We start from the raw sequence: 15661 nt of genomic DNA, 5'->3' as shown, positions 1-15661 counted from the left end.
GAGGGTTTGGGGGCATTTTGGGCGGAATTTTTGTTTCTCCAAAGAACCCAACTGGTGTAATGTGGTGTCATCTAAGCTCCAAGTTTGCCATTATATTAAGTTTTTAGAACCATTTTTGCCTCCCCCATTTATTTTTTCGGCGGACACTTTTGCTTTTTCGGTGGAACAGAAAAAAAATTCGGCGGAAATTTGCCTTTGGGCGGACAATTCCCATGCCTGCTCATTCATTCTGCCAGAAGTGCAGGTGGCTGATTAAATCTAAACACGATACACACCTGGCTAACGCGATCAACTCTTGTTGCTGCTAGCTTTCCTCTGGGAGGATTAGCGACCTAAATTTCCCAGCAATGAAATGAAATAAAATTCTGTTTTGTGGCAATGTAACAAATATGAAGCAGAATTGACAACAGCACATACCGACAACATCTGGTAAACCTCTGACCTCCTTCCCAGCGTCATTGGTCTCAGCATTGCCATTCTGGCTCTGGAGATACTCTTTGTACTGTCTGTGAATAAACAAGAGCAATAATTGGAGGTAAGTATAGCACAATCATTATTCATGCATTGATGCAGTCAAAAAAGCTAGGTTGTTGTCTCTTTCATTTTTTGTTGTTTTTGTTGTTGCTTGTTTGGTTTGTTGTTTTTTGTTTTGTTTCATTTCTGGAGAGGAGAGAGAGAGAGAGAGAGAGAGAGAGAGAGAGAGAGAGAGAGAGAGAGAGAGAGAGAGAGAGAGAGTTTATAAAGAGAGAGAGAGTTTATAAAGAGGTGTTTAACCAAACAAAGGCCTGAGGAAAGAGATTTATGATGAGAGGCAAATCATAATCATGCATTGTTTTGTTTTTTCAGTTCTCTGTGTGTATGTGTGATGTACATGTGTGTGTGTGTGTGTGTGTGTGTGTGTGTGTGTGTGTGTGTGTGTGTGTGTGTATACATGTGCATGAGTGTGTGTCACTGCGTGTATGCATATGTGTAAGTGCATGTGGGTGTGTAAAATGTTGTGTCTTAAAACTTACAAATACACCCATGAGCAGGTTTATCGTGATTTCTATTATATTAATTTATATATACACAGCTCACATTCCTCTCACCTCCATTCCTCTTCACCTACCAACACCCATCGCTCATACACTCACCCCCAACCACACCCCAAGAAAGTATCTCCACCCTTACTTGTACACAGAAAGTATCTCCACCCTTACTTGTACACCACCGGGTTTTCAGTGTATGGATCGTTGGGAAATCCTTCCACCCAAGTCTTCTGCCGTGGGGTCAAGAGCCCATGCTGTGTGTCCTCTCGAGTCAAACGCACCACGGGCGCCGAAGCTGGAATTGCAGGAAGGGCACTGGCAGATATTTGTCCAACTTTGACCAAGGTAGGCAAGGACTTTTCTCGTTTTGTCAGACTTCTGCTCAGTTGCAACTGGAATCATGGTAAGCAATGTTTATGCAAAACAATTTTAACTACAGGAATTTCTTCAAATAAATGGATACAGATCTTAAGATTATTATACATGTAGTTCCTAATCCTATTCCTATTGCTTGTGTAATGACTGAATTACTATCAATTAGGACTCCATATTTCCTAAACGAAATAAATCAACCACTAACTTCATCCGTATGTCATTTAATACAAGAATTTTAAAAAGTGCGAGTGGAGGACAGCAGCCATGCCCACTTTCGTCTTCATATGGTTTTTCCCATCTATTTTGACTTCATGTAATTTGTAAACACTCATAGAGTAATACCTGAGCATCAAACATCTGACGATACACCTTCCCGCTTGGGACCACTCGCATTGTCTGTGCCTCAGACATTTTGGCTTATCTGTTCCTAGTACAAACAAATTTGACTCTTGTAACAGCTCTTTGGTAAAACTGATCGTTGGTTTCAGTTCAAAAGTCCAAAACCCATCCATTTGATAGAGAGCGCCATTTTGGACGCCGCCATCGTGTTCCTTAGAAACCTGTATTTTCTCGTGTCATCTCGCGAGATATGAACCCAAAATGGCGGCAAGCACGGTTGCTTCGCTTGTCAACAATTTAGCAACCTCTAATAACAAATTGGACAGTCTTGAACAGTTAAAAATCTTGGTCTCGTCATTGTCACCACAAGAGCTACGGAATGTCGTCCCAAACGTGTCAATCTTACCCGTCTTTGAGTGCCTTAACACACAAGATAAGTAGGTGCTGCGAAGATTTTGCAACCTGTTCATTGTATTGATACTTTTATTTTGCTCGCATTGGTGTGATCATGAATCTAGTTGGAGTGCATGCAAATGATGTGTTACAGGAGGCATCAGTTTATGTTATAGATTGTTGAAAAGCACTTTTGGGCCGATCTTAAGAGCATTAGTGTAACTGGAACCACGGACTTACCAAGCCCATAATAGGAATGACCTAGCGAAACTGATTGAGCTTGAGGTCTGATTTAGAGTGACTCCCCTTGCAATAGCAGACGACGCATGTTTTGATATATTTGTATTGCTTCATAATGATCTATAGTACAATCTGGCATTAAAGATAGCACTTCGGGCCATCGGGATCGACCAAAATGATTTTGTTGTTGTTCATTGATAGTGCTTACCAATAAATTATGTCTAATGTACTTTATTTTTGTGCCTGCAGAACACAACAGGAGGTATGCTGCAGTGTGTTGGAGCGCATGCTGGGTTCACTGAGCTCTGCTCTGATCCTGGAGAACCTCCATCACGAGTTTATTCGCTTGCTGCAGCAGGGATCTGAACCTGTACAGTCACTCTGTTTGTCACAGGTATTGCCATTGCCAATCAAGTTTATTTTTATGCATGTTTAGTGTGCAGCGTGTGCATGATAATTGATATTGACATTGACAACTTGATTCTGGAGTTCCATCGCGCCAATTTAAAGAACTAAGTGTTTATTATCTCGTAAGATCACTAATCGTTGTGACAGGGTGACGTAGTCTCCCTTTTGGTTTTACATCAGATTCTCTGCACTGACCGAGTTGTCTGCCAGCCTTGATTGTGGGCTGTTTACAAAAATTACTTTCAGTAGCTCTATGTTTCTTGTAGTTGTATGTCGAGGGTCAGACACCTGTCTATTGTAGAGAACTGTTTGTGATGGGGTCCGGCAGCTGTAGTCTCTTGGTTATAATGCTCTTGGAAGTAGTGAAGACACTGAATCAGGGTTAAGGCCAAGCATTTGTGGTCAGTCTTTAACCTTCAGCGGATCACACTTTGCACTTTGCAGTCCGGATGATGTGGATTGTCCATACTTTATAAAGAAGGATTCAACATAAAAAGTATGGGTCGTACACGACCCAGGCCATCCGAATAGGGATAAGGGATAAACTGTCTCCTGTCATCTTTGCAGAGCAAAGGTCATGTACGACCCATGCCATTCAAATAAAGATAAACACAGTGAAATTCCTTCTTTAATTTTATATGGGTCATCAACGACCAACAATATCCGGACTGTGTGGTTCAAATTACGTCATCATTTATTTGTTTGTTTACAAAGATCATCCTTTAGAGAGATGGGAAGGTTTTCTGGTATTTGAGGATTACATGATCGAAGTCTCAGTCAAAAACTCCGGATAGTTTCAAAGATCTATATATACGCTTTTTATAGGCTCTGGGTTCAGTGGGTTGTCAACGCCCCATTAAGCACAGTGAAGGTTAAATTAACAAGGGGGTTCCTGTGTATTTTGATAGACGTTTTCCGGAAATAACTCTGTCAGGAGCTTCAGTGATCTGGTAGAGTAAGAGCCCCTTTACCTCAGACAAGCTTTTCACAACATCCGGAGCATGTTCCACGTTTCTGATCGGCTTTAAGTTTAACCTGCGATCGGGACGAACAACTAACTGCTGTTCAATGTGTTAATATCAAACTATAATGTTGTGTTTTGTGTGATTGTGTCAACAGCTGCTGTGTCAGAGTGTTGATATCAAACTATATTGCTATTTCATATGTTACGTGGATTTCCAATGGTCAATTGGGCAAAACTGAGCTCAGTGCAAAAGTGATATCGACGACCTCTTTATTGCTTCCCCACTTCCTCTGCGAACGCCAAGAAGAAGAACTTAAAAAGAAGAAGCTTCCGCACTTCAAAAACAAAAACACCTAAATTTAAAAACAAACAAATATTATGAAAATGTAATGATCCCAGAATTTAGTTGAGCAAGTGACTAAAGACTTTTTGAAAGAAAAGACATTTGGAAATACTGAAAAGTACAAGAAAAGAGTGAACAAAAAGAAATAATAATCAGAGGGAGGGATATGGAACAGCCAAAACTGAGACAAATACTTTTGTAATTTCTTTACAGTAAATACAACATGTCCCGGGAATTAGCAATATATCTAACATTGACTGACTGTGTGATGATATCTTCTGCAAGAAGATATCATCACACAGTCCATCAATATTGGGTAATAATGTTGTGTTTTGTGTGATTGTATGAACAGCTGCTGAGGGTGATGTAACTGATATCAAACTATAATGTTGTGTTTTGTGTGATTGTGTCATCAACAGCTGCTGAGGGTGAGCGCTGAGAGCCCAGAACTGCTGTGTCAGAGCACGGACCTGATGGTTGGAATCACCTCGCAGATTGCCAGCCCTAACCAGCAACTGGCCTGCATGGCCACCACCATTCTAGTCAACATAGGTAACCATTTGTGCAGTTATTTCAGACCTGGGAACCCATACGATTTTGCTGTATTTTGTACGCATGATTGTATAGAATACGAACAAGTAAGGTTAGTGGAGAAAAAAATACGACGAGAAAAATTCCTAGATTCATTTTCTTCACAAGCGCACCCCAAATCCAATCCAGTATTTTGACACATGATTGCGATTTTTGTCAGCTAACATTCAAAGAAGCATTTGTTTTAAATGTTTTGGCAAATTTAATTAACGATGTGACCGATGCATGTGAAATGTGTTTGAATCATGGATGCTTAAATGCTGTGTAGAGTATGCTCATTTTTCTAAAAATACACCAATTTTGCTTGAGAATACTCCAAGTGCAAAACAGGGGTTCCCAGGTCTGTATTTCAATGTAATGGATAGTCACACACAACATAGGTAAGGCAGCAACAACAAAATATCCGTTTCCAATCTTGAAGGCTAAACATTTGGGGGGGAGACGATAATAGTCTTCATTTTTTCTAAAGCCAGGCTCATGTGTCTCCTGGATCTGTTGGAGAAGAGTAGTTTAATTTCCTTTTATCTCAGACTTTCTGTTCATAACCTCAGTAAATGTACCTCCATGTTAAGACTCCCTCCTCTTTCAGACCTGATTATCTTGTGTGTGTTTTTTGTAGGTCTTAAAAGTGGAGTTCCACTGTACTATTCAGACTGTACATTTTGTTGTTATCTGTACTATTCATACTGTACATTGTGTTGTTATCTGTACTATTCAGACTGTACATTGTGTTGTTATCTGTACTATTCAGAATGTACATTTTGTTGTTATCTGTACTATTCAGAGTGTACATTGTGTTGTTATCTATACTATTCAGACTGTACATTGTGTTGTTATCTGTACTATTCAGAATGTACATTGTGTTGTTATCTGTACTATTCAGAATGTGTTGTTATCTGTACTATTCAGAATGTACATTGTGTTGTTATCTATACTATTCAGACTGTACATTTTGTTGTTATCTGTACTATTCAGACTGTACATTGTGTTGTTATCTGTACTATTCAGACTGTACATTTTGTTGTTATCTGTACTATTCAGACTGTACATTGTGTTGTTATCTGTACTATTCAGACTGTGTTGTTATCTGTACTATTCAGAATGTACATTGTGTTGTTATCTATACTATTCAGACTGTACATTTTGTTGTTATCTGTACTATTCAGAATGTGTTGTTATCTATACTATTCAGAGTGTACATTGTGTTGTTATCTGTACTATTCAGAGTGTACATTGTGTTGTTATCTGTACTATTCAGAATGTACATTGTGTTGTTATCTGTACTATTCAGACTGTACATTTTCTTGTTATCTGTACTATTCAGACTGTACATTTTCTTGTTATCTGTACTATTCAGAATGTACATTGTGTTGTTATCTGTACTATTCAGAGTGTACATTGTGTTGTTATCTGTACTATTCAGACTGTACATTGTGTTGTTATCTGTACTATTCAGAATGTACATTGTGTTGTTATCTGTACTATTCAGACTGTACATTGTGTTGTTATCTATACTATTCAGACTGTACAATGTGTTGTTATCTATACTATTCAGAGTGTACATTGTGTTGTTATCTGTACTATTCAGACTGTACATTGTGTTGTTATCTGTACTATTCAGACTGTACATTGTGTTGTTATCTGTACTATTCAGACTGTACATTGTGTTGTTATCTGTACTATTCAGACTGTACATTGTGTTGTTATCTGTACTATTCAGAATGTACATTGTGTTGTTATCTGTACTATTCAGAATGTACATTGTGTTGTTATCTGTACTATTCAGAATGTACATTTTGTTGTTATCTGTACTATTCAGAATGTACATTGTGTTGTTATCTAATGTCATGAATATTATACTGTTTATCATTTCTGTCTTTATAATTGGTGTGAACAGCAAAGCTGAAAAAGCAATGTCTTAAAACGGAGGAAGTCTGAAATGTGGGGTCTGAAGGTCTTAAAACGGAGGAAGTCTGAAATGTGGGGTCTGAAGGTCTTAAAACGGAGGAAGTCTGAAATGTGGGGGTCTGAAGGGGATTGCACTGTACTTACTGATAAACTTGATGTAAAGGTTCCACTGTACTTACTGATAAACTTGATGTAAAGGTTCCACTGTACTTACTGATAAACTTGATGTAAAGGTTCCACTGTACTTACTGATAAACTTGATGTAAAGGTTCCACTGTATTTACTGATAAACTTGATGTCAAGGTTCCACTGTACTTACTGATAAACTTGATGTCAAGGTTCCACTGTACTTACTGATAAACTTGATGTAAAGGTTCCACTGTACTTACTGATAAACTTGATGTCAAGGTTCCACTGTACTTACTGATAAACTTGATGTCAAGGTTCCACTGTACTTACTGATAAACTTGATGTAAAGGTTCCACTGTACTTACTGATAAACTTGATGTAAAGGTTGCACTGTACTTACTGATAAACTTGATGTAAAGGTTCCACTGTACTTACTGATAAACTTGATGTAAAGGTTCCACTGTACTTACTGATAAACTTGATGTAAAGGTTCCACTGTACTTACTGATAAACTTGATGTCAAGGTTCCACTGTACTTACTGATAAACTTGATGTAAAGGTTGCACTGTACTTACTGATAAACTTGATGTAAAGGTTCCACTGTACTTACTGATAAACTTGATGTAAAGGTTCCACTGTACTTACTGATAAACTTGATGTCAAGGTTCCACTGTACTTACTGATAAACTTGATGTAAAGGTTCCACTGTACTTACTGATAAACTTGATGTCAAGGTTCCACTGTACTTACTGATAAACTTGATGTAAAGGTTCCACTGTACTTACTGATAAACTTGATGTAAAGGTTCCACTGTACTTACTGATAAACTTGATGTAAAGGTTCCACTGTACTTACTGATAAACTTGATGTAAAGGTTCCACTGTACTTACTGATAAACTTGATGTCAAGGTTCCACTGTATTTACTGATAAACTTGATGTCAAGGTTCCACTGTATTTACTGATAAACTTGATGTCAAGGTTCCACTGTACTTACTGATAAACTTGATGTCAAGGTTCCACTGTACTTACTGATAAACTTGATGTAAAGGTTCCACTGTACTTACTGATAAACTTGATGTAAAGGTTCCACTGTACTTACTGATAAACTTGATGTAAAGGTTCCACTGTATTTACTGATAAACTTGATGTCAAGGTTCCACTGTACTTACTGATAGACTTGATGTCAAGGTTCCACTGTATTTACTGATAAACTTGATGTCAAGGTTCCACTGTATTTACTGATAAACTTGATGTAAAGGTTCCACTGTACTTACTGATAAACTTGATGTAAAGGTTGCACTGTACTTACTGATAAACTTGATGTCAAGGTTCTACTGTACTTACTGATAAACTTGATGTAAAGGTTCCACTGTACTTACTGATAAACTTGATGTCAAGGTTCCACTGTACTTACTGATAAACTTGATGTCAAGGTTCCACTGTATTTACTGATAAACTTGATGTAAAGGTTCCACTGTACTTACTGATAGACTTGATGTAAAGGTTGCACTGTATTTACTGATAAACTTGATGTCAAGGTTCCACTGTACTTACTGATAAACTTGATGTCAAGGTTCCACTGTATTTACTGATAAACTTGATGTCAAGGTTCCACTGTACTTACTGATAAACTTGATGTCAAGGTTCCACTGTACTTACTGATAAACTTGATGTAAAGGTTCCACTGTACTTACTGATAAACTTGATGTCAAGGTTCCACTGTACTTACTGATAAACTTGATGTAAAGGTTGCACTGTACTTACTGATAGACTTGATGTCAAGGTTCCACTGTACTTACTGATAAACTTGATGTAAAGGTTCCACTGTACTTACTGATAAACTTGATGTAAAGGTTCCACTGTACTTACTGATAAACTTGATGTCAAGGTTCCACTGTATTTACTGATAAACTTGATGTCAAGGTTCCACTGTACTTACTGATAAACTTGATGTAAAGGTTCCACTGTACTTACTGATAAACTTGATGTAAAGGTTCCACTGTATTTACTGATAAACTTGATGTAAAGGTTCCACTGTACTTACTGATAGACTTGATGTCAAGGTTCCACTGTATTTACTGATAAACTTGATGTAAAGGTTCCACTGTACTTACTGATAAACTTGATGTAAAGGTTCCACTGTACTTACTGATAAACTTGATGTAAAGGTTCCACTGTACTTACTGATAGACTTGATGTCAAGGTTCCACTGTACTTACTGATAAACTTGATGTAAAGGTTCCACTGTACTTACTGATAAACTTGATGTCAAGGTTCCACTGTACTTACTGATAAACTTGATGTCAAGGTTCCACTGTACTTACTGATAAACTTGATGTCAAGGTTCCACTGTACTTACTGATAAACTTGATGTCAAGGTTCCACTGTACTTACTGATAAACTTGATGTAAAGGTTCCACTGTACTTACTGATAAACTTGATGTAAAGGTTCCACTGTACTTACTGATAAACTTGATGTAAAGGTTCCACTGTATTTACTGATAAACTTGATGTAAAGGTTCCACTGTACTTACTGATAAACTTGATGTAAAGGTTCCACTGTACTTACTGATAAACTTGATGTCAAGGTTCCACTGTATTTACTGATAAACTTGATGTCAACTTTCTTCTGTCATTTCTAAGGTTTGAGAGAACAGCCCTGAAAGTCTAAAAAAATGGTGTACAGTAGAATCCGCTTAATAAACACACGGTTAATAAGGACAGCCGCTTTCAAAATACACTTTAGTCCGGTCCGGATTTATCACTATATGGCCCATGTAATAATCCTCCGGTTAATAAATACATAAATCCGGTTAAATTGGCGAAATTGGGTATTTTTTCCTTGCTGGGACGCTCACTTAACACAAATTTGACAATGTATTGTCAAACACGGAGCGATATCTACTCACCCAACAGACAATGCAAGCATTTGCTGAAGCTTAGTGAGCTAAGTTCAGCGAAAATTGTGATTTAGGGGGGAAACGAGATCACGAGAATTAGATCACGTTTGCATTCTCTCATTGCATTCTCTCCTACACACGTATAAAGCTCGCAGTTTTGAACATGGCGTCCAAAGGCACAAAGAGAAAAAGAACAGAAATGACGGTGCAAGACAAGGTTCAACTTCTTGATCGCTTCCATAGTCTGACAGCAAAGAGTGTTCGGGAAGCTGCAACCTTTTTGGACGTCTCGCATTCGTTTCTGTACCAATTTCTGCGCAAAGAGCCACTGAAACAGCTGACAATGGACAAGTTTTTCAACTGAATCGTACAGGTACATTTACTTCATGATCGCTTCAACTGAATCGTACAGGTACATTTACTTCATGATCGCTTCAACTGAATCGTACAGGTACATTTACTTCATGATCGCTTCAACTGAATCGTACAGGTACATTTACTTCATGATCGCTTCAACTGAATCGTACAGGTACAGGTACATTTACTTCATGATCGCTTCCTTCACAGGAGAGGAAATTCTTTTTTTTTTCTGTTTGATTTTATTTTTTTTAATTCGGTTGATAAAAACTTCGGTTAATAAATACAAAATTGCCCAGTCCCGATGTGTTTTTATTAAGCGGAGTCTACTGTACTAGCCTTTGGCTGGTGATTCTGAAAATGTACTAGCCAGAGAGCAAACTTTCCTACTCCTAGCCAAATCAACAATTTGTTTGAGCAATTTTACTCGCATTTGGCGAGTAGATGAATATTTCTACTTGCCAGTTACATGTTAGGGCGAGTAAAATGCTTGCCACTTTCAGGCCTGGATAATAAAGTTAATTTGATTTGATTTCAGGTGAAACACCAGGAGGCCTTGGAGCGCTGTACAGTGGTCCTATTTTTGAAACCTTACAGGCTGTGATGGCAAAGGATGACACTGTGAGGTACAGGGTTTATCAGGTAAGTCTGGCACATGTACAGTGGTCCTATTTTTGAAACCTTACAGGCTGTGATGGCAAAGGATGACACAGTGAGGTACAGGGTTTATCAGGTAAGTCTGTCACATCATCATGTGACAGTGGTCCTATTTTTGAAACCTTACAGGCTGTGATGGCAAAGGATGACACAGTGAGGTACAGGGTTTATCAGGTAAGTCTGTCACATCATCATGTGACAGTGGTCCTATTTTTGAAACCTTAAGGGCTGTGATGGCAAAGGATGACACAGTGAGGTACAGGGTTTATCAGGTAAGTCTGTCACATCTTCATGTGACAGTGGTCCTATTTTTGAAACCTTAAGGGCTGTGATGGCAAAGGATGACACAGTGAGGTACAGGGTTTATCAGGAAAATCTGTCACATCATCATGTGACAGTGGTCCTATTTTTGAAACCTTACCAGGGATGTCGTTAGGCGTCGGACATCGGACATAGACCGATTAAAAGGCTCAAATGTTCGATTGACTTAGCCGCATGGCGGTCAGATGTCCTATCGTTTTCAACTGAGCGCGGTCATTGTCCGATAAGATCTCCATTCCTTCGGACAGCGCGTTATTTGATAATTTTCCTTTCATGATAATAATCTTCAAAAAGTGACCAAGCGCTCTCGCGTACAGGTGCACTGAAGTTGTGCAGTGCAGATCTTGCGTTTTACGAACCGTTTGCGGTATGAGCTGTTTGCGTACATCCGTCTACAGCACTGAAGTTAGGAGTACGGGAGACAACTCCAACTGACCAAGGCTCGCGTATGCTTTAATTTGCTTTCGGTTAGAGTTGAAGCGCACGGCACTGAATTATGCCACCGAAAAAAGCTACAGCCTGCCAAACAAACAAAAAACCTGAACACGTTTGGCGTTTCAACGGGTAATCTTGAACTTTAGCGTGTTAAATTCATAGCTCATAATTCAGAGGCATTTAATTTTAAGTCTCCAAATTTGTAGAACCTGCACTTGTAATCATAACAAGTCATTTTAGATCCCTTTGAAGTTACGGAATGAACTCCGATGAACTGTACGAATGCATTTCGTTTACATTTGTCAAAGAAGGAATTATCCGTATGAGCGGACAAGGGAGACAACTCTTTCATGTATATGATGTCCCATAGTTAACAACATACGCCATTTTCGGTGCATTTTTGTCGATTGAACAACCAAATTAATTAATTATACTTAAGTATCAAAATTGTACTTAAGTATCAAAAATAAGTAAAGAATGTCTCTGGATTTTGAGCTATGAATTTAACACGCTAAAGTTCAAGATTACCTTTCAACGGCATCGTGTGCTACATCAGGGCCAAGAAGAACATGGGAAAACACGGCTAGCAATAGCATAATTCCGTGTGCTACATCAGGGCCAAGAAGAACATGGGAAAACACGGCTAGCAATAGCATCATTCCGTGTGCTACATCAGGGCCAAGAAGAACATGGGAAAACACGGCTAGCAATAGCATCATTCCGTGTGCTACATCAGGGCCAAGAAGAACATGGGAAAACACGGCTAGCAATAGCATCATTCCGTGTGCTACATCAGGGCCAAGAAGAACATGGGAAAACACGGCTAGCAATAGCATCATTCCGTGTGCTACATCAGGGCCAAGAAGAACATGGGAAAACACGGCTAGCAATAGCATCATTCCGTGTGCTACATCAGGGCCAAGAAGAACATGGGAAAACACGGCTAGCAATAGCATCATTCCGTGTGCTACATCAGGGCCAAGAAGAACATGGGAAAACACGGCTAGCAATAGCATCATTCCGTGTGCTACATCAGGGCCAAGAAGAACATGGGAAAACACGGCTAGCAATAGCATCATTCCGTGTGCTACATCAGGGCCAAGAAGAACATGGGAAAACACGGCTAGCAATAGCATCATTCCGTGTGCTACATCAGGGCCAAGAAGAACATGGGAAAACACGGCTAGCAATAGCATAATTCCGTGTGCTACATCAGGGCCAAGAAGAACATGGGAAAACACGGCTAGCAATAGCATCATTCCGTGTGCTACATCAGGGCCAAGAAGAACATGGGAAAACACGGCTAGCAATAGCATCATTCCGTGTGCTACATCAGGGCCAAGAAGAACATGGGAAAACACGGCTAGCAATAGCATCATTCCGTGTGCTACATCAGGGCCAAGAAGAACATGGGAAAACACGGCTAGCAATAGCATCATTCCGTGTGCTACATCAGGGCCAAGAAGAACATGGGAAAACACGGCTAGCAATAGCATCATTCCGTGTGCTACATCAGGGCCAAGAAGAACATGGGAAAACACGGCTAGCAATAGCATAATTCCGTGTGCTACATCAGGGCCAAGAAGAACATGGGAAAACACGGCTAGCAATAGCATCATTCCGTGTGCTACATCAGGGCCAAGAAGAACATGGGAAAACACGGCTAGCAATAGCATCATTCCGTGTGCTACATCAGGGCCAAGAAGAACATGGGAAAACACGGCTAGCAATAGCATCATTCCGTGTGCTACATCAGGGCCAAGAAGAACATGGGAAAACACGGCTAGCAATAGCATCATTCCGTGTGCTACATCAGGGCCAAGAAGAACATGGGAAAACACGGCTAGCAATAGCATCATTCCGTGTGCTACATCAGGGCCAAGAAGAACATGGGAAAACACGGCTAGCAATAGCATCATTCCGTGTGCTACATCAGGGCCAAGAAGAACATGGGAAAACACGGCTAGCAATAGCATCATTCCGTGTGCTACATCAGGGCCAAGAAGAACATGGGAAAACACGGCTAGCAATAGCATAATTCCGTGTGCTACATCAGGGCCAAGAAGAACATGGGAAAACACGGCTAGCAATAGCATAATTCCGTGTGCTACATCAGGGCCAAGAAGAACATGGGAAAACACGGCTAGCAATAGCATAATTCCGTGTGCTACATCAGGGCCAAGAAGAACATGGGAAAACACGGCTAGCAATAGCATCATTCCGTGTGCTACATCAGGGCCAAGAAGAACATGGGAAAACACGGCTAGCAATAGCATAATTCCGTGTGCTACATCAGGGCCAAGAAGAACATGGGAAAACACGGCTAGCAATAGCATCATTCCGTGTGCTACATCAGGGCCAAGAAGAACATGGGAAAACACGGCTAGCAATAGCATAATTCCGTGTGCTACATCAGGGCCAAGAAGAACATGGGAAAACACGGCTAGCAATAGCATAATTCCGTGTGCTACATCAGGGCCAAGAAGAACATGGGAAAACACGGCTAGCAATAGCATAATTCCGTGTGCTACATCAGGGCCAAGAAGAACATGGGAAAACACGGCTAGCAATAGCATCATTCCGTGTGCTACATCAGGGCCAAGAAGAACATGGGAAAACACGGCTAGCAATAGCATCATTCCGTGTGCTACATCAGGGCCAAGAAGAACATGGGAAAACACGGCTAGCAATAGCATCATTCCGTGTGCTACATCAGGGCCAAGAAGAACATGGGAAAACACGGCTAGCAATAGCATCATTCCGTGTGCTACATCAGGGCCAAGAAGAACATGGGAAAACACGGCTAGCAATAGCATAATTCCGTGTGCTACATCAGGGCCAAGAAGAACATGGGAAAACACGGCTAGCAATAGCATAATTCCGTGTGCTACATCAGGGCCAAGAAGAACATGGGAAAACACGGCTAGCAATAGCATCATTCCGTGTGCTACATCAGGGCCAAGAAGAACATGGGAAAACACGGCTAGCAATAGCATCATTCCGTGTGCTACATCAGGGCCAAGAAGAACATGGGAAAACACGGCTAGCAATAGCATCATTCCGTGTGCTACATCAGGGCCAAGAAGAACATGGGAAAACACGGCTAGCAATAGCATAATTCCGTGTGCTACATCAGGGCCAAGAAGAACATGGGAAAACACGGCTAGCAATAGCATCATTCCGTGTGCTACATCAGGGCCAAGAAGAACATGGGAAAACACGGCTAGCAATAGCATCATTCCGTGTGCTACATCAGGGCCAAGAAGAACATGGGAAAACACGGCTAGCAATAGCATCATTCCGTGTGCTACATCAGGGCCAAGAAGAACATGGGAAAACACGGCTAGCAATAGCATCATTCCGTGTGCTACATCAGGGCCAAGAAGAACATGGGAAAACACGGCTAGCAATAGCATCATTCCGTGTGCTACATCAGGGCCAAGAAGAACATGGGAAAACACGGCTAGCAATAGCATAATTCCGTGTGCTACATCAGGGCCAAGAAGAACATGGGAAAACACGGCTAGCAATAGCATAATTCCGTGTGCTACATCAGGGCCAAGAAGAACATGGGAAAACACGGCTAGCAATAGCATCATTCCGTGTGCTACATCAGGGCCAAGAAGAACATGGGAAAACACGGCTAGCAATAGCATCATTCCGTGTGCTACATCAGGGCCAAGAAGAACATGGGAAAACACGGCTAGCAATAGCATAATTCCGTGTGCTACATCAGGGCCAAGAAGAACATGGGAAAACACGGCTAGCAATAGCATAATTCCGTGTGCTACATCAGGGCCAAGAAGAACATGGGAAAACACGGCTAGCAATAGCATAATTCCGTGTGCTACATCAGGGCCAAGAAGAACATGGGAAAACACGGCTAGCAATAGCATAATTCCGTGTGCTACATCAGGGCCAAGAAGAACATGGGAAAACACGGCTAGCAATAGCATCATTCCGTGTGCTACATCAGGGCCAAGAAGAACATGGGAAAACACGGCTAGCAATAGCATCATTCCGTGTGCTACATCAGGGCCAAGAAGAACATGGGAAAACACGGCTAGCAATAGCATAATTCCGTGTGCTACATCAGGGCCAAGAAGAACATGGGAAAACACGGCTAGCAATAGCATCATTCCGTGTGCTACATCAGGGCCAAGAAGAACATGGGAAAACACGGCTAGCAATAGCATCATTCCGTGTGCTACATCAGGGCCAAGAAGAACATGGGAAAACACGGCTAGCAATAGCATCATTCCGTGTGCTACA

At 40.6% G+C, this 15661-nt stretch overlaps 2 protein-coding genes across 5 annotated transcripts in view; one reads left to right on the top strand and one right to left on the bottom strand.

Annotated features, from left to right (window-relative positions):
- Positions 1–1965, bottom strand: part of LOC138948182 (coiled-coil domain-containing protein 180-like) — a 166797-nt gene extending 164832 nt beyond the window's left edge. For all 3 annotated transcript variants that reach the window (XM_070319677.1, XM_070319678.1, XM_070319679.1), the window contains exons 1-3: positions 1746–1965; positions 1200–1420; positions 418–506 (exon numbers count right to left, since the gene is read on the bottom strand). In XM_070319677.1, coding sequence (XP_070175778.1) covers positions 418–506; positions 1200–1420; positions 1746–1814 — 379 coding nt within the window. In that variant the 5' untranslated portion in view covers positions 1815–1965. The remainder of the gene's footprint in view (positions 1–417; positions 507–1199; positions 1421–1745) is intronic.
- Positions 1966–1968: 3 nt separating this feature from the next.
- LOC138948185 (26S proteasome non-ATPase regulatory subunit 5-like) overlaps positions 1969–15661 on the top strand; it is a 37791-nt gene continuing 24098 nt past the window's right edge. The window contains exons 1-4 of one of the 2 annotated variants that reach the window (XM_070319685.1): positions 1969–2179; positions 2625–2769; positions 4510–4642; positions 10515–10618. In XM_070319685.1, the coding sequence (XP_070175786.1) occupies positions 2004–2179; positions 2625–2769; positions 4510–4642; positions 10515–10618 (558 nt within the window). In that variant the 5' untranslated portion in view covers positions 1969–2003. Of the gene's footprint in view, positions 2184–2624; positions 2770–4509; positions 4643–10514; positions 10619–15661 lie in introns of both variants that reach the window. The other variant, XM_070319686.1, reaches the window with a different exon arrangement.

The sequence above is a fragment of the Littorina saxatilis genome, linkage group LG15 (assembly GCF_037325665.1).
Source record: "Littorina saxatilis isolate snail1 linkage group LG15, US_GU_Lsax_2.0, whole genome shotgun sequence".
Classification (NCBI taxonomy): Eukaryota; Metazoa; Mollusca; class Gastropoda; order Littorinimorpha; family Littorinidae; genus Littorina; species Littorina saxatilis.
The sequence above is the reverse complement of the archived record's forward strand: the minus strand, read 5'-3'. Positions and strand labels throughout refer to the sequence as shown.